This window comes from Aspergillus versicolor, assembly GCF_001890125.1.
Source record: "Aspergillus versicolor CBS 583.65 unplaced genomic scaffold ASPVEscaffold_12, whole genome shotgun sequence".
Classification (NCBI taxonomy): domain Eukaryota; kingdom Fungi; phylum Ascomycota; class Eurotiomycetes; order Eurotiales; family Aspergillaceae; genus Aspergillus; species Aspergillus versicolor.
The window spans coordinates 612,454-636,652 of NW_024467535.1; the positions used below are offsets into that span (position 1 = coordinate 612,454).

The 24,199-nt window shown below is 52.0% G+C and overlaps 10 protein-coding genes across 10 annotated transcripts; 6 read left to right on the forward strand and 4 right to left on the reverse strand.

Moving 5' to 3' along the window:
• Window positions 1-553: 553 nt before the first annotated feature.
• On the reverse strand, window positions 554-1,880 carry ASPVEDRAFT_141504 (TauD/TfdA dioxygenase family protein; the record flags this gene model as incomplete). Its single annotated transcript, XM_040807755.1, has 3 exons — window positions 554-666; window positions 793-1,127; window positions 1,198-1,880. 3 exons carry the CDS (start codon window positions 1,878-1,880, stop codon window positions 554-556), a joined length of 1,131 nt encoding a protein of 376 aa, XP_040672886.1.
• A 3,758-nt stretch (window positions 1,881-5,638) lies between these two features.
• On the forward strand, window positions 5,639-6,597 carry ASPVEDRAFT_56603 (EXPERA domain-containing protein; the record flags this gene model as incomplete). Its single annotated transcript, XM_040815234.1, has 4 exons — window positions 5,639-5,714; window positions 5,944-6,138; window positions 6,320-6,472; window positions 6,527-6,597. The coding sequence occupies 4 exons, from the start codon at window positions 5,639-5,641 to the stop codon at window positions 6,595-6,597; spliced, it is 495 nt and encodes a 164-aa protein (XP_040672887.1).
• A 3,475-nt stretch (window positions 6,598-10,072) lies between these two features.
• ASPVEDRAFT_46509 (uncharacterized protein) lies at window positions 10,073-10,900 on the forward strand. Its single transcript, XM_040813566.1, has 2 exons — window positions 10,073-10,118; window positions 10,267-10,900. The coding sequence occupies exons 1-2, from the start codon at window positions 10,077-10,079 to the stop codon at window positions 10,432-10,434; spliced, it is 210 nt and encodes a 69-aa protein (XP_040672888.1). The 5' UTR covers window positions 10,073-10,076; the 3' UTR covers window positions 10,435-10,900.
• A 151-nt stretch (window positions 10,901-11,051) lies between these two features.
• Window positions 11,052-13,810, reverse strand: ASPVEDRAFT_201722 (putative salicylate hydroxylase). Its single transcript, XM_040809350.1, has 5 exons — window positions 13,273-13,810; window positions 13,099-13,224; window positions 12,976-13,050; window positions 12,084-12,921; window positions 11,052-12,037 (listed from the first exon to the last, which is right to left on the reverse strand). The coding sequence occupies exons 1-5, from the start codon at window positions 13,381-13,383 to the stop codon at window positions 11,094-11,096; spliced, it is 2,094 nt and encodes a 697-aa protein (XP_040672889.1). The 5' UTR covers window positions 13,384-13,810; the 3' UTR covers window positions 11,052-11,093.
• ASPVEDRAFT_88383 (CocE/NonD family hydrolase) lies at window positions 13,730-15,621 on the forward strand (the record flags this gene model as incomplete). Its single annotated transcript, XM_040818305.1, has 3 exons — window positions 13,730-14,524; window positions 14,578-15,470; window positions 15,534-15,621. 3 exons carry the CDS (start codon window positions 13,730-13,732, stop codon window positions 15,619-15,621), a joined length of 1,776 nt encoding a protein of 591 aa, XP_040672890.1.
• A 68-nt stretch (window positions 15,622-15,689) lies between these two features.
• Window positions 15,690-16,815, forward strand: ASPVEDRAFT_46512 (cupin domain-containing protein). Its single transcript, XM_040813568.1, has 2 exons — window positions 15,690-16,687; window positions 16,744-16,815. Exon 1 carries the CDS (start codon window positions 15,887-15,889, stop codon window positions 16,457-16,459), a length of 573 nt encoding a protein of 190 aa, XP_040672891.1. The 5' UTR covers window positions 15,690-15,886; the 3' UTR covers window positions 16,460-16,687; window positions 16,744-16,815.
• ASPVEDRAFT_56607 (uncharacterized protein) lies at window positions 16,607-17,022 on the reverse strand (the record flags this gene model as incomplete). The annotated part of the gene is made up of 2 exons (XM_040815235.1): window positions 16,607-16,687; window positions 16,744-17,022. The coding sequence occupies 2 exons, from the start codon at window positions 17,020-17,022 to the stop codon at window positions 16,607-16,609; spliced, it is 360 nt and encodes a 119-aa protein (XP_040672892.1).
• A 222-nt stretch (window positions 17,023-17,244) lies between these two features.
• Window positions 17,245-19,082, forward strand: ASPVEDRAFT_201730 (uncharacterized protein). The gene is made up of 3 exons (XM_040809351.1): window positions 17,245-17,769; window positions 17,818-18,422; window positions 18,476-19,082. The coding sequence occupies exons 1-3, from the start codon at window positions 17,368-17,370 to the stop codon at window positions 18,921-18,923; spliced, it is 1,455 nt and encodes a 484-aa protein (XP_040672893.1). The 5' UTR covers window positions 17,245-17,367; the 3' UTR covers window positions 18,924-19,082.
• On the reverse strand, window positions 19,003-20,295 carry ASPVEDRAFT_201735 (DODA-type extradiol aromatic ring-opening family dioxygenase). The gene is made up of 3 exons (XM_040809352.1): window positions 20,175-20,295; window positions 20,000-20,130; window positions 19,003-19,940 (listed from the first exon to the last, which is right to left on the reverse strand). Exons 1-3 carry the CDS (start codon window positions 20,176-20,178, stop codon window positions 19,209-19,211), a joined length of 867 nt encoding a protein of 288 aa, XP_040672894.1. The 5' UTR covers window positions 20,179-20,295; the 3' UTR covers window positions 19,003-19,208.
• Window positions 20,296-20,732: 437 nt separating this feature from the next.
• On the forward strand, window positions 20,733-23,717 carry ASPVEDRAFT_88388 (uncharacterized protein; the record flags this gene model as incomplete). Its single annotated transcript, XM_040818306.1, has 7 exons — window positions 20,733-20,850; window positions 20,914-20,968; window positions 21,020-21,252; window positions 21,296-22,278; window positions 22,324-22,458; window positions 22,502-22,626; window positions 22,670-23,717. The coding sequence occupies 7 exons, from the start codon at window positions 20,733-20,735 to the stop codon at window positions 23,715-23,717; spliced, it is 2,697 nt and encodes an 898-aa protein (XP_040672895.1).
• Window positions 23,718-24,199: the final 482 nt, after the last annotated feature.

Below are 24,199 nucleotides of genomic sequence, written 5' to 3' on the forward strand. Positions count from 1 at the left end.
CATCAGTCTCTCTATTAAAATCATTAGGACAGTAACTAGGTAATCCCGAGATAAATTGACGCAGTGCTGTGAGACCGAACTAAACAACAGAAACAATCAAAGGCAAAAAAGTAATTCAAAATAGTCTATTAGGGTGGCAGGGGTCATAAAGCGTTTTAGGGGCGGCGAGTGAAATCAGCAAGTGGAAGCGAGAAGGGGGAGCAGAAGAGGGCAAAACAGAAAAGCGAGCCGCCCCCGAAGAGATCACGAGAAAACAGATAAATGGGAAGGCAGCAGGTCAGGTTAATTCAAAGCCGTCTATCAGAAACCGGACCGAGGTATCAGGTAAAACATTGGAAGATAAGCAGGATGGAACAAAGCGCACATGCGGGACCAGCGGCATGCAGCGAATTGAGTAATTTGACCGAGGGCGCGCAGGAGTAGTTAATCGCAATAGGTGACAAGTGGATGTCGAGGTATTTTGCCTTAAAAAAAAAAACGTAGAGAAAAATCAGTGATGATGCAAAATTAAGGGCGCTTTTTTTTTTTCGCGAGTAGGACGTGCTGAAGCCGATTATTCAAATTGGTCGTAAACGGGGATTGGCTTTTCGCCTAAAGCACAGAGACGGAAGATATGGCGGAGTTTGGCACCGTAATCGTCATCAATGTAGTCAACAATAGCCGAATCTAGAGAGTTGGAAGGATTTCGTTAGTGGCCAGTTCCACCGCGCCCCAAGCTAATGCATGAAAAAAGAAAATGGAAAAAAAAAAAGAAAAGAAAAATCGAATGAGGGAAAAATCCAAATTACTTACGAATGGTGCTCCTGTTGTCGAAAATGACGATAGTCTTGGGCTGCCATCGAACGCGAGCTTGGAAGTCGTGTCCTGAAACAAAATGTTGCATCAGAAAGTCGATCAACCAGCGCTGCTCTGCCTCTTTGAGGCCTGGGATCTTGGTGATAAATTCCCCGTTGAGGAAGAGGGTTTTCTGTCCAGTCACAGGGTGCACGCGCACCAACGGGTGGACGGTATCGACAGCATCTTTGCGAACCAAACCACCAGTAAGACGAGTGTGGGTGATCATTTTCGAGGATGAGTGAACTGCCTGTAAAGTGTCCAGCCACGCACAGAGAGTTGGGGATAAGCGCCTGTTGACGGATATCAGCTCTGCATAAACAGTACCTTTGCCGGATAAATAAGAACTTTAGCTAAACTCACTTATAGGCCAGGTCGGTCGCGGCAAAAACAGTATCACCTCCGACTTCTGGTCCTTCCAAAAGTCCTAACATGACATACCCAGGCGGCTGCACTTCGTAGCTGACATCCTGGTGCCAGAGAGTGGTGGTTGTGCGCTGTTCCAGGAAACGAGAGATCTCTTCGCGATTGCCATCGCGGTGGATAATATGAAAGCCTGGAAACCCGCGAACGGTACCGGATACAGGCTGGTAGTTCGGTTTGCCAAAATGGCTCATAAATTCGGATTGTGCTGCGGGACCGGCATCAATGAGATCTTGGTTGGGGAAGGCAACGACCCTGCGCTCGGCGACAAGTAGCGCGAGTTCGTCCTTGGCTGCCGTGGAAAGTTGGCTCAATTGCACGCCTTCAAGGATGGTTCCAATCTGAGGCTGGATTTCGGTGACCTTGACATCAGGGGTTAAAAGAGCGGGCTTGGACTTATCCTTAACTCGCAACGCGGGGTCCTCATAGTCGAAGTTAGGGAGCGGGTCGAACCACATCTTGTCCCATGTCGGGAGGTATTCGGGATATCTGGTTCGTAGATGGTTTTCCTTTGTGACATCCACATATGGGATGTTGATGTCGTAACTTATTGGCTCTTGGTCTTTATGGGATGTGACCGGCTGAGCTTGTTTAGGCCTTATGACCGGGGCGGAGGAAGGCATTGCGCTTGGAGGAAAGTATTATGGAGTGATATGTGTATAGTCAAAAGGCTTCGTTGCCCTCGCGTTATGTGTGGTAACCGAAAAGCGAAGGATACAGGAAGAAGTTACTCAAAAGACTTCTTTGGTGACGCGAGGAAGTATAGATGCTTCGCAGTAGGAGGGGAGGCAAAAAATGATAAGACTTAATCACTTCTAAGAATTGAGAAAAATAGGGTTGAGCAGACAGCCTCCAGGTGGCGGAGGGAGGATATCAATAAATAGTTTTACTTATCGGGACACCTCGTCATCGTCATCAAGATAAAGCAGCAGCTCCTTCTCAAGGAGGAAACATCGGCTAAGTGGAGGATGGTCTGATAATAGTTGCAGCGCCATCATCGCATCCACCGGACGGTTTCGCTTAGACTACTGTCATTTCCGGGCCGGTCATCTTGCGATGGGGATATGCAGATGACGGACAAAAGAGCTGGTTTCCACGATGCCATGGCGAGCAGGGGTGCTATCGGTGGCCGGGCAGAGGACATACAAACTTGAACGAAGATCGTAAAGGGGGGACGGGAGGGGCAACGGCAGGACAATGGGCCACTCAGATTGAAGGATGAGACATCGAAGAAGGGGAGAATCTGCCAAAAGGAACGCGACGGGGAGGCGAAATGGAGGAACTCTGGATGAAAGGAGCTGGAAGCATCCATACGGAGTTGAGCCCGCGATTGTCACAAGTATCTAAAGAGAGGCGGTCAAAGAGGAAAGCCCTTGACGGCACATCATCGGCACATACGGAGTAGCTCCTGCAATCTGCAACGAACAGTTGTCCCAAACTACCTCATGGACGTGATTATCGGGTTGATTGGATCTTGATGGACGCGACTAAGCACCTTCGACCCCCTGCTCCCGGGCTGTTCCGGGGGACTGGCTCTCCAGCGTTCATTGCCTCAATAGTCAATAATACTGGAAGAGTTTCACCGCTCAACCCTGGTGCAATTTGAGCGACCGATAAGAAAGCCGAGAAGCCGCAGAAGGATGAAAAGTGGGACCATGGAACTTCGTATGCACGTTGGCCCAATATCACCTAGCCTTTGAGCCTGTTTCCAGCACTGAGCCGGCTGATTCTGGGTCGATGAACAAATCCTTTGCAGTAGTTAGCTGCCCGGGATTTGTGAATTTCGGTGCAGCTTGCTGTAGCTTTGCTATCTTGCATTAGCTAGTCCTTGCATAGCTTGAGAGAAGATGGTAAAATCCCGAGCAAGGCCTGTTCTGTGCCACCCTGGCCTCTACCATGAATGTAAAATCATGCCCCACATATGTAGCACAGCCATTGCATCATTTTCCCGTACGTATTACCTATCTGATTTGGGATCACAACAATACTGCAGCGAAATTTGTAGTTCAGCTGGTGTTTTGGTGGGTGGATCTTCAATATTTTCTTTTTCCTGATTGATAAGGCGAACGCAGGTGGCCCCTCCGGAACTATTCCGTGCCACGTTAGTAGTGGGGAGGAAAATCAGGTCTCGAGCTTTTCTATTACTTCATTGATTGGGCAACATCGAGGAGATGAGCCCGTTGTTTTTGATTCGGATAGTTCTCCCTAGCGAACAAGGGGCCCCGGCGGAAATAAAGGAGCTGGCCCCAAAAAATCTTGACGACGCCATGATAAAACGGACAGTTTTCACATTGTGATAGGCGGGTTTGCACCAGGACGAGGGAACTGTAAATATCAAGGGTTGCACCTTGGTTTCCTTCGCCGGATATTGCGAGTGGTTCCTCGGCGGGGTGTGCTATCAGGATCCCTGTCAACAGTAGGCTTGAATGTTTGATATCATTCGTTTTTGGCGGATTCGACAAGGGTAAAGGAACCAGAAGTCAGAACATGTTGATGCGCCTGTTTCAAGCCAATCGTCCCGTCACTCCATCTCATTTCGGGAATGCGGTCCAATGTCCGTGGTTTATTTTGGGGTCCCCACACGGCAGATGTTTCTTGGGCTGGGCCTCTTCTGGAGAGTCAGAGAAATCGTCATGCATCGCAATCGGCCCCAGAATAGCGGCGAAGGTGTCTGGAATTTTTCCTTGCCCCCCTTCTCCAAGACCGATCAAAGCCTAACGGAAGAACATAAGAAAAACTTTGTTACGATAAGGTAAAATAATGTGCCGAAAATAGCCAATGTTAACTTGCACAATAAAATTCAAATCAATTTCTAGCATGTTGGTTTCTCAGCTCGACTGGAGGGGGTATCTCAGTTGTGCATGCAACAATTGCCTAAATTTCGTATCAATTGACGATATCAACTCGTGCTACACCGGGGAGTCTAACGTGGAGCTCGACGAGGCAGTTGAAGACGATATCGGCTGCTCCTTGAACCAGGATGGGAAACTAGTCAATCGGGCTGCTGTCCAGTTACCAAGGGGTGCGCCGGGGGGGGTCCATCATCATTGACGGAGAAATCATAAGGTTGACGCCAATTGAGTAAGAAGTGGCAACTTTGGGACGCGATTACTCTTTGTCAACTGCCTCGCCAGGAGGAATGCCGGTGGCCCCAGAATCCACATCAATCCGCTTCCCTCTACCCATGATAGATTCCCGACTAAACGTCCCTTCAAGGTACCTTTCGGGTTCTGGGGACGGGCCCACCTGCATTTGATGTTACGTTCGAGAACAGCTGCATCATTGGACATCAAGTCCATCGTTCTGGCACTAAACGTAAAGTTCCCGTGGCTTGCCCCAACGAAACCCAAAGCGGGCCGAGTTCCAATTTCGAAGAGCAGTTAGTGCAAGGACCGATGGACCATAAACTTCAGATTCGAGCGCAACTGCTGGATCGGGTAAACTAGCTGCATCCTGCATGCAGCGACCATGCGTCGTTTAGTCGGTTTTGAGCAGACATTCGAGAGCGTCCTTCGCACCACCGAGGCAGCAAGTCGACCCATCCCTGCAGTGCTCTGACGGTAAGACTCAGCCAGGCCGATTGTCGGGACGAGCTGCAAGATCAGCACGTACTTTCAGAAAAGGTCGAGTCGACAGCTGGTTGATTCTTCGTGAGTACCTTCGAAGGTTGGCCTCCCCGTCACCCTGGGCCGCGACGGGTCATTGCACAAGCCAGAGCCGGAGAGGAATTCGGCACCTGAGTGGAAGGGCGCAGAGTTGCGGTGAGACGCCTTCTTTGATGGATTTTATCCCTCACTCGGTGTAGAGTCATGGACGAGGCCGATCGTGTCTCGAATAGTTCGCCTTAGGTCATAGATTTCATAGATTCGGTCGCTGAGGCTGGGTGAGGACAGCTCCTATGACGGAAATCCAATGTCAGAATATACTACAAACCCGAGGGCGGGCGAAAAAGCAAAGTGAAGGTTCTCAATGTTAGGCCGCACACTAAACTTTACCTACCGCAGCGAACAGATTGCGTACATTCCGTTCGATCCACGCAGCTAAGGATAAGCTATGTTTAGGGAGGCCGGACGCGTGCGTTCGAAAAAGCAATTATGGGCCTATGGCCCAAGCCTGCCTTATCGCTGCCCGGGCTTCCACCGGCCTGGGTCTGGTGAACGGCGGGCCTTTCGGCGGTTCCTGAGCTCTAGGCTTGCCTCTCTCTTGAGCAGACAAGGCGAGCATTGCTTTTTCCAAAGCCCGTCACATGACCACGCGCCTTCCGTCCCGGCACCCGTGATCCGGGTTTCGCTGGTTTTGTTGTTTTCCCACTTATCTCCAACTTTTTGCATATCGCTGCTCTGTTCGAATTTCGAGCGTGTCTCCAGCCTGTCAATCAGCCATGCCTTCCCTCTGGAGCCGGAAACGCGACCTAGCCTACTTCGGCTTTTTTGCAATCCACATCCCCATCATCTTCTGTGAGTTGTCCATCGTTTAGCCAAGGTATCCGCATTGCTTCCTCCGGTCTCCACGCATCAACAAGTTCACAGGTCACAGCCCGTTCCTCGCTGCCGAGAACGGCATGTGGCATAGGTAGCTGATTGACCCAGCTTGTGGCAGTCCCATTGAGGTGCAGCAAGCTGCAGACGATGTAGTCTACGTACGGATTGACTGACGCCGGGTGGTATGACATCTTTTTCTCGATAGTGGTTGATGCTGTCCCTGTCCTCCCAGGCCTGCTTGACAACGCCCTCTCGCGCCAATTACGCGATTTCTACATCGCCACATACAGGGACAAGTTTTTTGAGGGCCCTGTTCCAGCATGGTTCACCTCCTATACATGGATGGAAATATTGTACCATGTCCCACTGAGTATCTGGGCTCTCGGCGCCCTCTTGCGAGGTACGACCCACCTAATTCCCTCACGGACAACCCCCTCCCGAGCCCCCAGCGAGGAACTATGAGGCGCTTGGGACCTAGGCTCTTAGCCTTGAATTCGAGTGCCGCGGTTTCAGCCTCGCGTTTCCATAAAACGTTTTCCCCGGTGGATCACAATTAACTCGACGGTTAACGTTTTTGGCAGATGATCCTTTGGTTCCCGTCCACTTGCTCGTTTTCGGGTTCCAGTCGTTCCTCACATCCTGGACCTGTCTTTGCGAGGTCTGGGCATGGGAGGACCGCACCGTTGCTGAAAAGCAAAACCTCACAACGCTTTACGGCCCATATGTCGCCCTTGGTACGGCCCCCACTGCTGTTTCGAGACTTGAGCTAATTTCCATTTCTACTCTAGGCGCATTTATGACATTGGATATGTTCTGGCGGCTTCGAACTGGGCTCCTAAACAAGCCAAAGCGGGAGTAAATGTTTGGGTTCCTTATTGAAAAACCTGGACATAAGCCGGCGAAGTATAAGCAGGGAGCGTAAAAGGTGTTTGTACACTGAACATATTGATAGATCGTGTTGCTGTATAGCAATCACTATGTTAATACCCTTCATTTCTCTTCTCGTTGCCCACCACCATGTCACCACGCAAAGGTCGTTTACTACGTAATGTCTACTCCGGAAGAAACTTTACCAGAAAGAGGAATCGCAAACGGATAATACATGATGATTACTACCTTAAGCATTCATTGGAAGTGACACCGCTAACCCCGGGGTGACAATCCTAGCCAAACCGGGGAAATCAAAGTAACTATCCGACGATGTCTCGTTTACTTATCCTGTGTAGAGTACACCGTAACCTAGGGCCTACATTATTCTCTAACGACGAATGTCTGATCCAAAGGTACTGGCGTTTGGCGGTGACTGCACCGCAGTCACGCTGTCACGGATCGCATTTGAATAAGTATCGCCCAAATACGTCATTTCTCTGGTAACTCGGCGCTGATCCCTGAAACATTGGGCGAGACTTGAGTGGAATAAGTCACGGATCATATCAGGAATCCAATGGCCCCGTCTAGGTCACCGTTAGCTGCCTCCAGTGCTCGCGTGGCCTCCTCGCGGGTGAACCCAAGTTCTGTGATCTTCGCGATGGAGGCTTCGGGCCAGCGGGACGACGGTCTCTGTACGGGGGTTGGGCGGGACGACGAGGACGCCGTTGGGGCCGAGCTGGAACCTGCACCGCTGGTGCTGGTGCTAGATCCTTGGTTACCGGCTTGATGCGTCACTGCCCCTGTTCGAGCACCGATCTCGGCGCCGTCGGCTCCCTTGATGGTGGGCTCATCCTCGAACTCTTCCAAGAGGTGTTTGGGGATCTCTGCCTCTCCAAGGAACGGGACGGCTTGATCCTGGATTACGAGCGCTCCTCTCCTTAGATCAATGCAGGCCTGGTGTCGTCTTAGCATGTCAAGTCCGAGGAGGAGGTCGATGTGTTTTCCTTCCATGACGGTGAAAGAGCAGGGGAGGAACATATCGCCAATTTTTATCTGAGCCGAATGTACTCGCCCGAGGATGTTCGCTGTTCCGACACCCTTCGCGATACCTCCATAGCGTGAATCTACCAAGCGCATTATATTGCATGCGGTCGCGCAGTCCGGCGACATAATGGTGACTTGCGCGCCGGAATCGACGAACGCGTTGACTTTATGACCATTGACCTCAACGGGAATATACAACATCGTCACGCGGCCAAATGCTGTGACACAAATTAGCGGTCTGTGCTCAAACTCATGCAGGGCGGTCACTCTTCAACCTACATTCAGGATGATGTTCCATCGCATTATGCAAGTTCTCCGTCACCGCATTTTGCCGGATAATCTCCTCGATTTCCTTCTGATTGTCCGGATTGAACGGATCAGCATTTAGCATCGCAATCCGAGCCTCCTTCTCCGCTTCTTTTTGGGATTCCTGCCGCTGCTGGTTGAGCAGGACTTCCCGGAATCGTTGAGGGTCATCAGAAACATCTGCCAGCTCGGGATTTCGCTGTCGCACGGCATCGCGCACACGGTCATCGCCTAGTATGTGTAATCGGATCATCTCGGGATCAGGGTTCATTTGCTGCTGTCGTCGCTGAAGTTGCTGGGGAGGTGGCGCCTGGGTTGTCGGACTACGTAGCGTGACGTGAACCCCCAGCATGTCTCCCTCCCCGATACCGAGCTGTTCCAGGGTCTTGGAATCGTCGCCGAGTAGCTGGTTATTGTATACAAGTCTTTGGGATGAGGGCGGGATGGAAGTTTCGCTCTGCACGATGCTTTTTAGGAGCTCGATTGTCATATCAGGACCGACCACCAACGGGATGAGATCGAGCTCGGCCTGGTCCGGCCTTATCACGTTCACTGTAATACGCCTATATATAAAATGTCCGTTAGCCGTAGCCCGTCTGTGCAGGTTGTATTTCCATATTACGAACTTACATGTTGGCTCCTGCGGTGCGGGGAAGGCGGAGGCGAAATGATGCGAGTGAGAGCTAAGGAATGAGACGGTCGGGGTCGTTTGCACGGTTATCTATTGTACACGAGATAAATGAAGCGACTAGAGAGTGAGGCCGGAGAAACGTAGGAGACCGAATGAGGCTGATAGCAGTCTGATATGGTACAATGATGGGAGGGAGGGAGTTGCTGGGTCACAAGCCGAAGGTGAGGAGGGGGTTGGAAGGGTCCAAGATAGGAGGAACAGAACAGAAGACGGATGATAAAGAAGGGATGAGAGTAAGACTGAGGAGGGTTAGAAACAAAGAGAAGTGAGCAGGGTATCTGAAACGCGATGGGGTGAGTAAGAGTGGAAGTTGCGGTTCCTAATGCGGTGCAGCGGGCGGAGGAGAGAAAAGTCACCGCTCAGGCAGCCATTATCATGCGTCATCTATACAAGAGGCAATATTGCTGGCCAGGCACGCCCGGACTATTTCCGAGCCTTCGACAAGCTTAAAGCATGGCAATATTGGTTTTTGGTAAAGTATATTAAAAACGTGCAACCTTATACTTTCTTTGAAAGAGATATCTGATTTATCACTATAACCTTTGACAAAAACTTTCGTGTATATATATGTTTAGGCACCCACCACGCACAACTGCGCAGCATCAGCCAGCAACAACCGTACTTTTGGGTGTCGCATACAAAATAGCGCTGATAATCCAGCCTTGATTATGGAGGACATCCCATTGAAGTTCCATTTCTAGATACCGGGGTGGTGCTAACCTCCAACCAAATCAGCTAAAAGAGGGGCTTCGATGGAGGAGGCACACTAAACCTCAGGGTCAATAGAAGTGATTACTCGTTTTGGTGTTCTGCATGAAGTAATAGCCGTTGAGGTGCACATGCATATGCTAGCATCATAACCTGGAGGGGGTTTTAGGACCTTGAGGAGGCTCCAAGTAGAGGACAAAGCACTCCGTCGAACTTTACAAGTCCATGCTCGGATCTCCGACGACCTGGGCGAATGCCTTGCCTGTCTTCCTCGACGGATATATTTTCCTAACTTCACTCAGCTAGTGCCAAGGCAATGGCCTGTTGGAATCTAGACTACCTAGCCGGCCATTTAGGGCGAATCTCAATAACGGAATAACGAACTGGGGGATTTCCATCCTGCCTAGCACTCGCAGCGGCCTGGACAGGACGATCTGCATGTGCGCTCCTTGCTAGGACCTACTAATAAACGTGGGCCAAGTGAGATAATGGACCCGATAGGTCCTCGACTCATAATCCATCTGCAGAAGTGTGTCTTCCTTGACAGCGTCGATCTCTCTCTGCTGAGTGGGTCTTTTCTCGCGGTAACTGCGCTTACTGAACCAGCATATTGAGGAGCGTGTTCTCGGAAGACCCTTGGTGCCTGGGACGGCGTCTAAAGCAGCCTTCGCTGACCCTAATTAGCAACTGCTGCAATATGATTGAGGGGGGAGAGTTCGATGGACCTACGGAGTGGAGGACCCGATATTGGCGCCGATCTGGTGAGTTTGATACCACCACATGCAGCCCAGCATTCCTTTCCGGTTTTGGTTTTGAGAAAGCCAAGAATGTGATTTTGTATAACCGAGAGTGCATCATGTCCCCCGAAGTCATTATGTACGTACATTGAGAAGGAGCTGCGGTTTGTAGGTCGGCATGCGTCCGCCGTTGAACGGTTTCCGGGAGCCAGCGACTGGTAAAAGGGTTATTAGGAGTCACTGTAGCAGGTTTAGTATAGACCCATGTTTGCGCGCTGTCATCTTTGGCCTTCTTCTCATCACACTTTCCCCTGTATTCATTTATACTCAAGGTGCTTGACCAGACCCTCTTCGGTTGTGGCTGGAGGGGTGTCCGCGCGCGTCATGCTTGGTTGTTATGGTGACCTGAGGATGGTTTATCGGAGCGGGCAGGGGTTGGCTGGGTTGGATGTTGTTTGGTCTGGAGTTTGAAGTCTTGACAGGCCCACGTTGCTTACTGACAGCCTTGAAGCTGGTCGTTTCGGGAGGTTCTTTTGGGCGGCGTATCGTCAACTGTTTCCCCTCATCGGATCGGGGAATGAGGAACTGAATATGAACCAAGAGGAATCAAAGGGTTGGGAATTTTGGGCGCGACATGACAGCGTGTTGTGTCCACGAACCGTCAGCCTCCCAGGGGACGGAGGCATCAGTGCTAAACGAAAAAGCAATATAGCGCATCCGGAACTTCTATTGGTCCAAACTGCTCCGAGGAAATGACTTGATGGATGTTGCGTTGCTTTTCTCCCTCTGCGTTAGGTACTGGCCATCGTGACTGTTGTAAAAGTGAAGGCGCCAACCGACAGGAATCGTTTCTAATATCACTACTCCATATTCCTACCCACCCGCAGCTCCTCACTAACGTTTTGCAGCTTGGCTGCCTACAAAGTTATCAAAAATGTATATACTATTAAGAGCCTCGGACTGACACCAGGAACATTTACGAATTTATTTTGAACGAATCTACTCTATGCGCCTCGCCGACGACACATCAGGCACCCCTTCACCCTCAACAATCTTTGCAGACAAAACCTCATCAACAGGTATTTCCGCCAAACGCTCGATAATATGGTGCAATGTTGGAAGGGCTTTCCAGTCTAGACCGTCAATCTCCAAAGAAGCTTTGCTTGCTTTTCGGACCCGAGTTACCTTGGAGACAAGTACTTTAGACTCGTCCGCATTCGGCACAAGCACAGGATATTCCACCTCTGGTTGTCCCTTGCAGTCCGCACCAACCTGAGGAATATAGCGGTGAAGCAGCAAGCCACCATTAACACCACTATCCCCTGGCCCAGCATTCGCATTGGGATCCTCGTCTTCTAGGCCTTCCCAGCGGAACCGGCCCCAAACTGCGCCCTGCCAGCTAGCCTGCAGGTAATATGACCCTCTACGCTCGCTCGCATCTAGGGCGGAATATAGCTTGGGCATCCCGAGCTCTTCGCGTCCGCTCACTATTGGGTCTGCGAGGCTCTCGAAGAGAATGGGTAGGTAGGTTCCCGTCACGGTCTCGCCGTTGGTCTTTTTATACTGCACCCCATCGATGTACAGGCCGAGATGGCGGTAGCCCCCGCCTCCCAGCCAGTCCATGCCGTGGAGAAGCGTCTGCGAGAAAGTTGCGGTGGCGACTGTGCTCGGCGTACCGAAAGAATATGAGTCGTTCGGGAGGAGGTTTTGAAGGAGCGTTCGACTTGTCTTGAATCGGATTGAAGTAGTCTGGAAGGTGGACTTGTGTGATCGATCCAGACGGCTGAGTCCTTCGAAATCCTGCCGTGGACCAGGCATGGGTCCAAACACGATGGGCTGGCGCCAGTACTTTTGTGGTCCTTTGCTCCAGAGGTGTTTTCGGAGGATCTGGGTGGAATGGTCGTGCTCGTCATGGCCGTAAATGTAATCGGTCATTGCTTTTTCTGGAAACATGTTAGCTGAGTTGCTGCAAGGTATGTGGTATCATACCCTCGGCTGGTGGAAGAGGCCCATGGGAGCTCTTTCGGGTCAATTGCTGGACGGTTGTTGCGCGGGTGCGGCGAGCTTTCTCATACAGCTTAAGTCGCTCGGGGATATCTTCCTGGCGAACGCCTTGCGGAAGCATTACGCCTAGCGAAATGGCGTCTTCGATTGCCATAGCACCACCCGACGCACGGTACGGCAGGAATGGATGCGCGGCATCTCCTAGAACAGCAAGCCGGTCTTCAACCCAGGTGGGAAGGTCGTCGGTATCAAGCAAAGGCCATACCTTCAAAGTAGTAGGATCGGCTTTTGACAAAAGTTTCCGAACCTGGGGACTGAAGTCTTTGTATACATCAAGCAGAGATTCTTTGCTCGCACCCTGATCCCACTCCGAACCGTCGTTGATCTTGGACATGGAGTCGGGATGGATGCATACAAAGTTGAGCAGCTCATGGTTGGCGCAGGGATATATGACGACGCGGCGTTCGGCGCTATCGAACATGTACCATGTACCGAGCTCCTGTACCAGGTCCTTCGTATCGGGGTCGTCTAGGACTTCTTTGCGCGCGATGAGGAAACGGAAAGCGTTCTTGCCTGAGGTGAATGTCTTAATATTCTCCCCACCAGGTAGCTTTGATTTCGCCGCGGAGTGTATTCCATCTGCACCTAGGACGAGGTCCCCATTTACGACCTCGCCATTTTCAAGGGTGATATTAGCACTGTGAGGATCGATGTCGACGACCCTGCTAGAGGTATGCAGTCGAGCAGGAGTGCCAGGCCCTGGAGCCTGAGCAGCGGCCTTCAAACCCTCATGGAGATGGGCTCGGTGCACGAGAAGCCAGCGCTAGAGAGGTTAGTGTGTGCGTTAATGAAAGGTAGGTTGTAAGGCAAGATATACCTGTCGCCAGAAGCCCGCAGTTTTCTCGATATCCAGGCAGAAGATCTCCGGACCATTTGGGGGGAAGACGCGCATCTATTCAGATGAGTACGTTTCCTACCAACCAGCAAGTGCAATACGGACCTTCTTAGATTCAACTGCACCAAGAGTCGTGGCATCGATTCCGAGTTTCAACAAAGCAGCATTTGCGTTGGGCGTTATGTGGATTGCCGCTCCGATCTCGTTGGCGAACCGAGAGCGCTCAAAGAGCTGTTCCTTGTCATTACGATTATCAAGAACGAGAATGAATGGGCCTACCTCGACGCTATGTCCTTGCTGCCTCAGAGCAATTGCCGCTGATAGACCGCCAATACCAGCACCGGCAATAAGGATGCGAAGGCCCTGGCCTTCTGGATTCGTACTGCCCATTTTGTGTAGACGGATGGACTGTTGCTGTACCGCTCAAGATGCTAGAAACAAAAAGGCCTACAGAATTTTAGTCCATCTTGAGAATTAAGAATACCAACACTCGCCTGTTAAAGCATCCATCATTGCCGGTCTTCCGATTGAGACGATGGCCTCGGGGGGATGAGGAGAAACATCGGGTGGCCCGAATCGGCTCCACGTCGGGAGTGTTTGTATGGCGCGACACACGCGGTGAGGGGATGGCCGATAACCCAGATATTTTTCCCACTTGCCTTAAAACTTATAATCGGATCTCCTGATTAACTCAACAAAGATTTGAGTGTTTAATTGCTCTACCGCCAAGCTCAACATGCCGAACCCAGTGCGCGAAGACATCACCTCCCGGGACGAGACTTCGTTCGCCTACATTTTCGAGCAGAATGTAACAATTACCCTGAAGGACAAGTCTGGCCTTGTCAGATGCAATGTATACCGACCAAAGGGGAGCGAGAAGTCCCCTGTCCTGGTAACGTATGGGCCTTATGGCAAGGATATTCCCTACGCAGACTTCCATCCAAAGTCATTCAGCGAAGTTAACCCGGAACACCACTCAACACACTCCGCTTGGGAAACACCGGATCCTGCTTTCTGGACAAATCATGGATATGCTGTTGTACGGGCAGACGAGCGCGGCACAGGCCAGTCCCGCGGAAAGCTCGACACTATGTCGCGCGAAACCAGCGAGGCGTTTTTCGACGTTGTGGAATGGGCCGCGGAGCAACCATGGTCATCCGGGAAGGTTGGTCTCCTTGGGATTAGCTACTACGCTGGGAGCCAGTGGCGTGTTGGTGCTAGGCAGCCAAAGGGCCTGGCGTGTATGATTCCCTGGGAGGGGATGTCGGATTACTACCGTGACCGGTGTCGACATGGAGGGATCTTGTCGAATGCGTTCATCAAGTTCTGGTGGGACCGACAGGTTGTGAGTAACCAGTATGGGCGGCCTGGGCGATCAGCTCGCAACTGGGGCGTCGATACAATCGAGGGCGATTTGCCGGAGGAGGAGCTGGTTGCGAATCGCCAGGATCAAACGATTGACAACGCGGCGAATAATTTCAGGGATGATCTCTACTACGCGAGCAAGGAGTACACCATGTCTGACATACAGGTGAACAAGACCAGCTATCCTAATTTACTAGAGCTGTGCTGACGAGAGAACAGGTCCCTCTTCTGTCCGTAGCCAACTGGGGTGGCATTCTCTTGCATCTGCGAGGTAATGTGGAAGGTTACACGCAGGCAGGCAGCGAACTCAAATACCTGCGTTTCATCACCGGCCGTCACGATCTGCCCTTCTACTACAAAGAAGAAGTCGAACTCCAACGTAGCTTCCTGGATGCCTTCCTGAAGGGCGAGGACCGCGCAGGCTGGTCCACAGGCACAGCACCAGCAGTCGACCTCGTCCTCCGCAAAGGAGATGTAGGATTCAACAACGCCGAAGCAGAGAAAACATACCCTCGTCGCCAGGAGACCGAATGGCCAATCGCTCGCACCCAGTACACGCGGTATTACCTCACATCTCAAAAGGAACTGGTCCCGACCCCGCCGAAGGAACGGTACACCAAACTCAGCTATCCCGCGCTGGGCACGTTGGAAAATCCATCGCTGATCCAGTTCACCACGCCCGTGTTTGAGACGGAAACTGAGATCACTGGCCATATTGTAGCCCACCTGAACGTTTCTATGAGCCCATACCCTGGCGCCCCCACGCCCTCTGACATAGACCTCTTCTTGACGCTCCGGTACATCTCCCCGGAGGGCAAAGAGGTCTTCTACACCGGCACAGCCGGTGACCCGGTTCCGCTGTGCAAGGGTTGGCTGCGAGTAAGCCTGCGCAAAGTGAACGACCAGCATGCGCGGCACAGACCTTACCTCCCGCATCGAGACTATTACTCGACGGATGTGCTACCCGTCATCCCGGGAGAGGTGTATCCTGTTGACGTGGAGGTGTGGCCGACCAATGTTGTTGTTGAGAAGGGGGGTAAGATTATTCTGGAGGTTTCTTCGGGGGATACGCAGGGTAGTGGGATTTTCCTTCACAATTCGCCTACTGATAGGTAAGTTTCCCGAGACATTCTCTAGATCACGGAAGAAGCCAGACTGACAAACACTGCTATTAGGTCTTCGGAGAAATTCCAGGGCCAGAATCACATCAACTTTGGCCATGGTGATAACTATGTTACACTGCCGATTATTCCGCCGCAGTGAGCAGCCCTGATAAGCATGGAAATAGACAGAAAGGCCTAGTAGATTGCAATTAAACTGAATATTAGACGCCCACCTCGGTAGTTCAGTGTAAATCTCCATCTCCATCTCATCTCCAATGCGCCGTCTCCGCTCCCGATGTGGACCCGAACAGTACGAGCTTGCTAGATATAACAACCACCGAACAGCCTTAACCAGCCTGCACGCAAGCACAATACAAGCCCATTCTTCGAAATCCAACGAAACACCAAACAACAAAACAGTCAAAATGTCTACCACCAACACCGACAACACCCCAAAAAACATCCGCCCCCTCTCCCGGTACATAACAACCCACAACGAAACCGGACAGGCGATCTTCTCAAAAGCCCTCTCGGAAACCATGCCGGTGCAGCCAATCCCAGATAGCGCGCACTTTTCCCTCGCATATACCTCCTCGCATTTCCCCGCCCGCCTGGCAAACGATAACGATATCCCCGAGTACGCGCGCTACCTGGAGCCCGGGAACTCGCCGGGCCTGGTTATCTCCAGCGGCTCGGTGTGCCGTATTGTTGATATGCGGCCCGGAGCGTTAAGCCCGATGCATCGCACCGTTAGCTTGGATTATGGTGTTGTCTTGGAGGGGGAGGTGGAGCTGGTGCTGGATTCGGGGGAGACGAGGTTGTTGAAGAGGGGGGATGTGGCGGTTCAGCGCGGGACGAACCATGCGTGGAGGAATGTGACGCCTGGGAATAGCTGGGCGAGGATGCTGTATGTGCTTACCCCGGCGGAGGGTGTTGAGGTTGGGGGTGTTAAGCTGGGAGAGGAGTTGGGGGATATGGGGGTTAGGGCTAGTTCTTGATTTTGGTGGATTGGTCTATAGAGGGAAATAACAGAGGTGTATTTAGATGTTGGAATGGATATCGATATTGTATAAGATACTGTGATGGGTATTGTATGATTGAAACACTACTCTGTACTAAAAGCAGTGCTATATGGCCTGTGCTAGCTAGTATTCTCCTCCAATCTCATAGTGGAATATCCGATCATTAATCCTTCCTCCAGTGAATCTCCATAGCCGAGCAACAGACTTTATATTCCATTAGCACAACTCTCATGACATCTTTACACTGTAAGAGGACATACCGCATTCAACCAGCACCCATGTAACATCGACTGAATGAAGATGAACTCTGGCAGGTTGGACCCCGCCGCGCGCTCCTCGAAGCTAAGGCTGCGATTCGCGGGACGATAAGGCGGAACACGACGATGATTAGTGGGCCAGTTTGCGGGTTGTTGTTGAGTGGGAGATGGGGATGTGGTGTTCTGGCTGGTGTTGGGAGAAGGCTCGCTGCCGCTGTGGTGGAGTTCGTAGTCGGCGAGGACGGAGAGAGTGGTGGTGTTTGTGGTTTCTGTTCGCGACATTCTGACTAGTCCTCAATATGCTATAGATATGAGTCGGAGGTCGAGAGGAGATGGCGTTCAGAAGAAAGAGGCTGGTCTTAGACCATCCAGTCGAGACTCCTTGCGGCATTCGGGGAGACGATTCCTCCTCCACATCCCGAGCTGGCCACACATGGCAATCTCCAGCAATCTGGGAGGAATTAATTCCCTCCTTGCATGATCTCGGAAGACGGGCGGGGAAGCTTTCTGGAGGGAAATGAAGCTTACCCGAGCAACGGGCGCCCACATAGCGTTTATACCTAGACCCTAGGCTCCTCTTCAGCTCGTCTACTCCTTGCTAGAGAAACAACTATACAGAACGAGAAGATGGTCTCTCCACAGCCATTTGCGCGGCTTGTTGCTGCCGAAATTGATGGACGCGCACAAAACGTCCGTTACAGGCAGTCCCAGTTCCACCGGCTGCAAACCGCCCTCGTGCAGCATATCGACCAGATCAGGAGTGCACTGCAGAGTGATACTGGAAATGCCGCGGAGGAGGTTCAGGCGGAGATCTGTCTCGCCTTGAAAGAAGTACGGACGCACTATCTCTCGTTGAATTTGGAGGAGGATCTGGAGAAGGAGTACCGGGTTGTGAAGGGGAAGGATAATGGGGATGCGCTGCGAGGGACGGGGATTGTTTATATCATTCCTGGGACACACACGATGTTCTTTTCGGTGGTTTCGGCGTTAGCAGCGGCTTTGGCAGCGGGAAACTGTATCATTCTTGAGGTTCGTCTATCAATCCCTGACGGATTGGCGGCTTGCTAACTGGTGTAGTTGACGAAAAATACAATGGCTCTTCCTCCATTGCTTCGAAAAATTCTCCCAGAGGCCATGGACGCAGATACATTTGCCATTAGCGAGGAGAGACCAGACTCTGACTTTCTTAGCAAGACTTTGGTAGTTTCGCAAGTCAACGCCCCTTCTCTCCCAGAGAGCAGCCTCACCTCCCCAGTCACAGCCAGGACAGCCGCCGTCGTCGACGGAACAGCCGACATCCCAGCTGCTGCAAAGTCCCTGGTGGCTGCACGGTTCGCATTCGGGGGCCGATCTACATACTCACCGGATGTAGTGCTGGTTCAGGAATTTGCCATGAAAGCATTTGTAGAGGTCGCTATCCTCCACTCGTCCAAGTACCTTTCTGGCCCTACCGGCGAAGAAAGGCAAAAGGCTGTTAACCCACGTCGCGCAAGCCCCGGGCTATCACTTATAGACCTAGCTCACAAGGATCCTAGCGCACGGGTGCTGGTTTCTGGCACTGGATGGGGCATCGTCGAGGTCCATGACAGAAATTCCCCCCTGTTACAGAAGAAAGTCGATGAGAAAGTACTCGTTTTACATCCAATTACGAGTCTCGACGATGCAATTGATTTCAGTGCTTCGTATGTGATTATTATATCCATTATTATATGGGATTGTACTAATCATTATTTAGCTTCGGAACGTTAGCAGCAACATATGCATTTGCGAACTCTTCTTCCGCCAAATACCTAACTCAGTTCATCGACGCCCACGCCTCATGGATTAACCAAGTGCCATTAGAGATGCTCATCGGACCTGCATACCCAGTGAACTCTCGACCAAGCCGCGAAACCAGATACAGCACCGCGCTGTTTCAAGTCCCACGGCCACAGTTCGTCTCACAAAGCAGTGGCGACGCACTTGTACGCCGGGTCCTGGACAAGCCCGGCTCCCAAGAGGCAATTACGGCATGGAATGAAGCAGTTGCACCACTGCCATCTACGGGGCAGAGAGCTGGGAAAAGTATTGGGTTCTTCGAGCAGGGCATGATTACTGGAGGTGTGATTACGCTGTTTTCGTTTGTGGCGACGGTGTCAACGTTGGGGTTCTATACCGTTTCGTTTTTGAGGAGGAGATTTTGATTTATATACAAGATTGGACTGCATTTTGATTTAGTTGTATATTTCTGGCTTAGTATCCTGTTTCGTTGGTAGTCAAATATGGCACGACAAATGTGTACATTATGAAATGCATCAGCAGTACACCAAGCGTAAGTCCTTATACGTAGCCTGGAATATGATGAATATACTACACTGTACCATACTGACTGCTGCTTAGCACTATAGATAAAACATGAACCATTTCCACCAAGTAAATAAGAGCTATGTAAGCCACCACAACAAAGCCAGACCAAGTACTGGCAGAGACTAGGCACCCACAGCAGTCTCTTTCCAGCTCCCAAGCGTAAACTGCGAATTACACATATTCGTCAACTCCCAACTCTCCGCCGCAAGCACCCCATTCACCCCTCTATCCTCCCAATCCCCGACAAGCCCCGCCACAAACAACGCCGCCATAAAGTGATCATCCGTGCCATGCGCATCCCGGAACCTAGGATGCTTCATCAACCTCGTCATCGCCCGCCTCAAAGCCGGCCCACCCCCCGTCTTCGTAATAACGTCCTCAACCGCCTGCCGGAACTCCAGCGCCCAGTCCTCGGGCGGCGTCTCCATGGCGAAGTTATCCCGGAACCGCAGCATCGGCGCCCACCTGTTCCGGTAGAGATTATGCACCGCGCCCCCCGTGCCAATGAAGAGGTAGTTCTCGGCGCGGAGAGGACGCAGCACGGATCCGATCTTCATGTGGTAGTGCGGGTCGTAGCGCGCGTTCATGCTGATGATGGTGGTGGGTGGGCACTGGGTTGGGAACATGTGGATTAGGATTAGGTAGACGTCATGGATCCAGTCGAAGGTGCTGTTGGGGTTGGCGTTGAAGCCTTCGGCACGGAGCATGGAGATGCATCGGTGGGCGGTTGGGATGTCGGGGTTGAGTTTGTAGTTCTCGTATTTGTCCGGGTGGACGTAGGCGACGGGGGATTTCGCGGGAGTTGGGTTTGTAGCAACTTCGAGGCCGTCATTCAGGACGTCCCAGTGTGCGCCCTGGAGTTGTTAGTTGGTGTTGTATACGGTGACAGGAGATGGGGATAGGGATGAAGTACCATTATGACAACACCCTTGATTCCGCGCGCGAGAGCTTCGGCACCGCATTTGCGCCAGTAGTCGGCCGATTCGGACTCCTCGCCCAGCATCATTGTTGAGCCGTGCGAGAAGAAGTGCACTGGGGTGAGACCTGGTGTTGTTAGATGGGGATCCTTGATGGCTTCGGCGGCTTACCCATGGTGGATGACGGTGTTAGTAAAGACTTAACAAGGAATTCCTCGCTATGAGCAATATTATTCTAAATGAGGACGAGATCTTTTTTATGAAATGTCAATCAGAACCAGGGTCTTGATGTTGTTCATGATTCCACTCCAGAGACGGTGTCGGGAAGCGCCTCCACATTCCGAGACCACATCGGGCCCGCAGGGAATGTAAGTGTGTGTCAGACCATCAAATCCTCATCATAATCTCCTCAGATTATTCAAATCTTAACCATACGTAATTAATCATATTAGATTCAGCCAGGATCAATTTCCGGCTGCAACAACGGCAGTGCTCTGTCCAGGCAACAACCAGCCTTGAGGCATTGGAGTTCCCCAGACTCCTGTAAATCCCTCCAATTGCTCTATTTGAGCCGTAGTAAACCACGGCCTGCGATTGGCCCCCGCATAATGGCAGCTCTCCACGCAGAAATGACTTCTTCACTTCTCCAGCTCAGTCCGGCTTCCCTCCTCCACCTCCCCGCTCCTCCACGTTTCTGTTTAAAACCATCCTCTGTAAATGCAATGCAGAATGCCCGATGACTCTCCTCTGGACTCCAAGTCCCGTCAAGGGTACTTCCAGTGCGGCTTCGGCTCGTGTAGGAAGAGCTACAACCGTGCGGACCACCTCATCCGCCATGTCCGATCACGTCTGTTCTGTTCCGTTTCTGAGATATAGTCGCATTTGGTGTTTCTCTGACCGAGCATCATAGATACCCGCGAGAAGCCGTACGTTTGTCAAGTCTGCAACAAGGGGTTCTCGAGGCCGTAAGTCTTTTGAAGCTTCATTTCGAACCCTTTATTGATGCTGGTTGGTAGAGATCTGTTGAAACGACACTCTGCCGGGCACAGTCACTCGCAAGACGGGAAGCGGAAGCGCACCTCCTCCTACTCGAAGAACGGTCGCGTTTCGCAGGCTTGCAAGGCCTGTGCGACGTCGAAGCTCAAATGCGACGAAGAGAAGCCGTGTCGTCGGTGTCGCGATAGAAAGTTATTTTGCGATTATAATGATGCTGGCGTGAGCGATGCGCCGGAGCTTGCGGAGCAGCAGGGTACGTTCAACCTGCCCTTATTTGATCTGTGCTGATGTTTTAGCATCCAACGATGAGCAACTCGATGAGGAATTCTCCCCAATGGAGTCATCGCAAGATACATTCTCACCTCTAAACTCCGATCTCAACCCCCAGCCCCTTATCACACCGAATGCTCAGATGGATACGTTTCTCCCGGGGCTGAATCCCGGACCAGGCGAACCCATGCCGGGCACATACGATAATACAGTTCCACCACAGCCTGATTTCACAACACAAACCGTCTCTCCGCTGGTAGACCACGAGAGCGGGGTATTCAGTGTCGACGGGACATTCTTCCCCGAGTTCATCCCCGACTCGCTGGTCTCACTATCTCGACCCGGTGAGCTCGTCGACCCGTCCGCGTTCCCGCCAAACGACTACTACGCCCACCGCCTGTACGACCATAACCTGAATTTCAACTTCGATCTGACCGAGGTCGACTTCGGCTTGATCGACTTCTACAACTCCAGAGGCTCGGCCAATCCAGCCGTCCAGCCTGATGACCCAAGCGATCGGCTAGATGCAGATAGTGGGATTGCGCTTGGCGCAGAAGCATACCAGCGCTCTTCGCTTTCAGCATGGCAACCGGCACACGAAGACCACGCCTTCGCAGACCAAGCATATCTATCCGTCCCAAAATCAATCGATAGCCCCGAGGCTAGTGTGCGTTCAGAGCACCAGATCCTATCGGAGCGGCTATCTCCCGGAAGCAGGGATTTGATTTTCGGCATGGTCCTGCAAACAAGCCTGCGGGCGAACTTGACGAGGATTATGAAGTCGTTTCCTAGCACGGAACTTCTTGATAGTCTTATCCAGGATTACTTTGCGTATCAGAGTCAGCAGGTCGACTCGTGGATCCATGGGCCGACGTTTCATCCGAATGAGCAGAATCCAGATATGTTGGGTGTGTTGGCTGCGGCTGCGGCTGTGAGGTCGACTATTCCGACGATACGGAAGTTGGGATATGCATTGACGGAGGTTGTGCGTGTGCAGTTGTCTCAGAAGGTATATATTGTCGTTTGTGTTTGTGGATGGTGCTAACAATGGTAGTATGAAACTGATAATAGGACAATTCGGGAGCTGCGGGCCTCTCAGACGTACGTCTTGGTCATTGATATAGGGATCTGGAGTGGAAGCGGCCGGCGCACTGAAATCGCAGAAAGCTTTCAACAGCCAATTCTCACAGTACGTAGCTAGCCTGATTGTTTGTAAGGTACTGACGGTTTAGATGCTGCGCCGTGGACTGCGCTTTCGACGCTCTGTCTATTCGGCTATAATACCTACTGTTGAAGACACACCTGAAGTTCTGGACCGGAAGTGGCGGGATTGGGCAGAACAAGAGTCGTTCAAACGGTAAGTTTCCTCGAGTGGAGTTTGACTATTACTGACAATCCAGGCTGGTCCACCATCTATTCCTCCATGACGCACAGTCCGCGTTGATGCTAAACATTAACCCGCTAATCTCATATGCGGATCTGGAGCTTCCGTTCCCGATGATTCGACCACTGTGGGAGGCGAAATCTGCCACGGAATGGCGAGACATCTACCTTGCCACTGCAACGCCAGGACAGGAGCGGTTGCCATCACTGGTTGATACACTACGCGACATGTCACAATGGAAAGGCCGAGTCGACTACCAGCTCTCCGGCTTTGTTATCCTACACGGTCTATCAGCGCTGATAAACGAGTATCACCGTCTGAAATTCATCTCGCAAGGGAATTCGAAACACTGGAATGCACTGGTCATCAACTCGCGACAGCAGGAACTGTCGCAAGTCCTTGAGCATTTCCGCATGATCAGCCATGAATGGGCGAACATGCCGGGCCCTGAAATATCCCTGGTCTACGAGGTAATTTCCATGCTGGTGTTCATGTCGCTGGAAGATCTGCAGCTCTTCGCGGGCAAAGAGGACAAGAAGGAAGCAAGACGAGTCTACCACAGTGCCCTGGAATGGGTCCACAGCGTCGATTCCCGGCGCGCAATCTGGCACGCTGGCCAAGTCCTGCGAGCGGCGAAGAGCATGCCACCAGGCGCACTGACGGGATTCTTGGCCGTGGGGGTGTACTACGCAAGCCTGGCGTTCTGGTCCTATAGTGTTGTGTCCAAGGCGCGAGAGTCCAAGATGGCAGCAACTGCCACGTCGGCGAGTCCAACTTCGGACTCGAACTCGGCCCTGCGAGATCGCTACCCGATGGTGTTCCTTGACGGCGATGAGACCAACGACGTGCACAAGTTCATCTCGCTTGGCCGTGGTTGTCCGGCGCTGCATGGGTTCGGAACCCGCGGGCCTGCTGTTGTCGCGGACCCAGGGCGAGTGATGGATGTGGCGCAGGGGCTTCTGCGGGCGGATGCTCCTCACGATGCGTTGCCGACGCTGGTGCAGGGACTCTGCCAGTTAATGAATGATTTGGGGAATGCGGCGCGATCGAGTGCTGCCGGATGACTTTTCCAATTGCCGTTGCCACAACCATCCCCACAACATGTGTCATAGAGTGTAGATTGATATGATATGATAACAATTAAAGGCCTCGGCGAACCCACGGAACCGAAATCCTGGGCGCGGGCCAGACTCCTGATTTGTCTGGACTTGTAGACAGCCAAGAGCAGCGGCCTGGGCGAATACGAACCGGCACCGTCGCTGATTTGTCTGTCCTGCAGACTTTTCGTCCTAGTCTCCATCTGATAAGATGAGCTGATCTGAGATTATTCCAGTCCGGCCCGTGCACGCCGTTTGGCCCTTTTATCCCTGCCCAAGCCAGCTCCTTCGTTTTTTCTTTCTCTTGCCTGCTTTTTATCCTTGTTTGTACCAATATTCCCTCTCGATACATCCACGATGGGCGCCGCTGCAAAATCAAAGGAAACTAGCGATGTCTCTGCGGTCGCAGCTCACGATCCCCCGCCCGTGTACGAAGATGCAGTGGCACA

Bases quoted from the DNA above. Each gene is read 5' to 3' on its own strand.
- ASPVEDRAFT_46509 (XM_040813566.1), top strand. From the start codon at position 10,077: ATGGACCTACGGAGTGGAGGACCCGATATTGGCGCCGATCTG. The intron at 10,119-10,266 runs GTGAGTTTGATA...TGCGGTTTGTAG, and splicing joins CCGATATTGGCGCCGATCTG to GTCGGCATGCGTCCGCCGTT.
- ASPVEDRAFT_201735 (XM_040809352.1), bottom strand. The intron at 19,941-19,999 runs GTACTTCATCCC...TAACAACTCCAG, and splicing joins TCAAGGGTGTTGTCATAATG to GGCGCACACTGGGACGTCCT.
- ASPVEDRAFT_201722 (XM_040809350.1), bottom strand. From the start codon at position 13,383: ATGGGCAGTACGAATCCAGAAGGCCAGGGCCTTCGCATCCTTATTGCC. The intron at 13,051-13,098 runs GTCCGTATTGCA...TCATCTGAATAG, and splicing joins GTGCAGTTGAATCTAAGAAG to ATGCGCGTCTTCCCCCCAAA. The intron at 12,922-12,975 runs GTATATCTTGCC...TAACCTCTCTAG, and splicing joins CTGCGGGCTTCTGGCGACAG to CGCTGGCTTCTCGTGCACCG.
- ASPVEDRAFT_201730 (XM_040809351.1), top strand. From the start codon at position 17,368: ATGGTCTCTCCACAGCCATTTGCGCGGCTTGTTGCTGCCGAAATTGAT. The intron at 17,770-17,817 runs GTTCGTCTATCA...TAACTGGTGTAG, and splicing joins GAAACTGTATCATTCTTGAG to TTGACGAAAAATACAATGGC. The intron at 18,423-18,475 runs GTATGTGATTAT...ATCATTATTTAG, and splicing joins GCAATTGATTTCAGTGCTTC to CTTCGGAACGTTAGCAGCAA.
- ASPVEDRAFT_46512 (XM_040813568.1), top strand. From the start codon at position 15,887: ATGTCTACCACCAACACCGACAACACCCCAAAAAACATCCGCCCCCTC.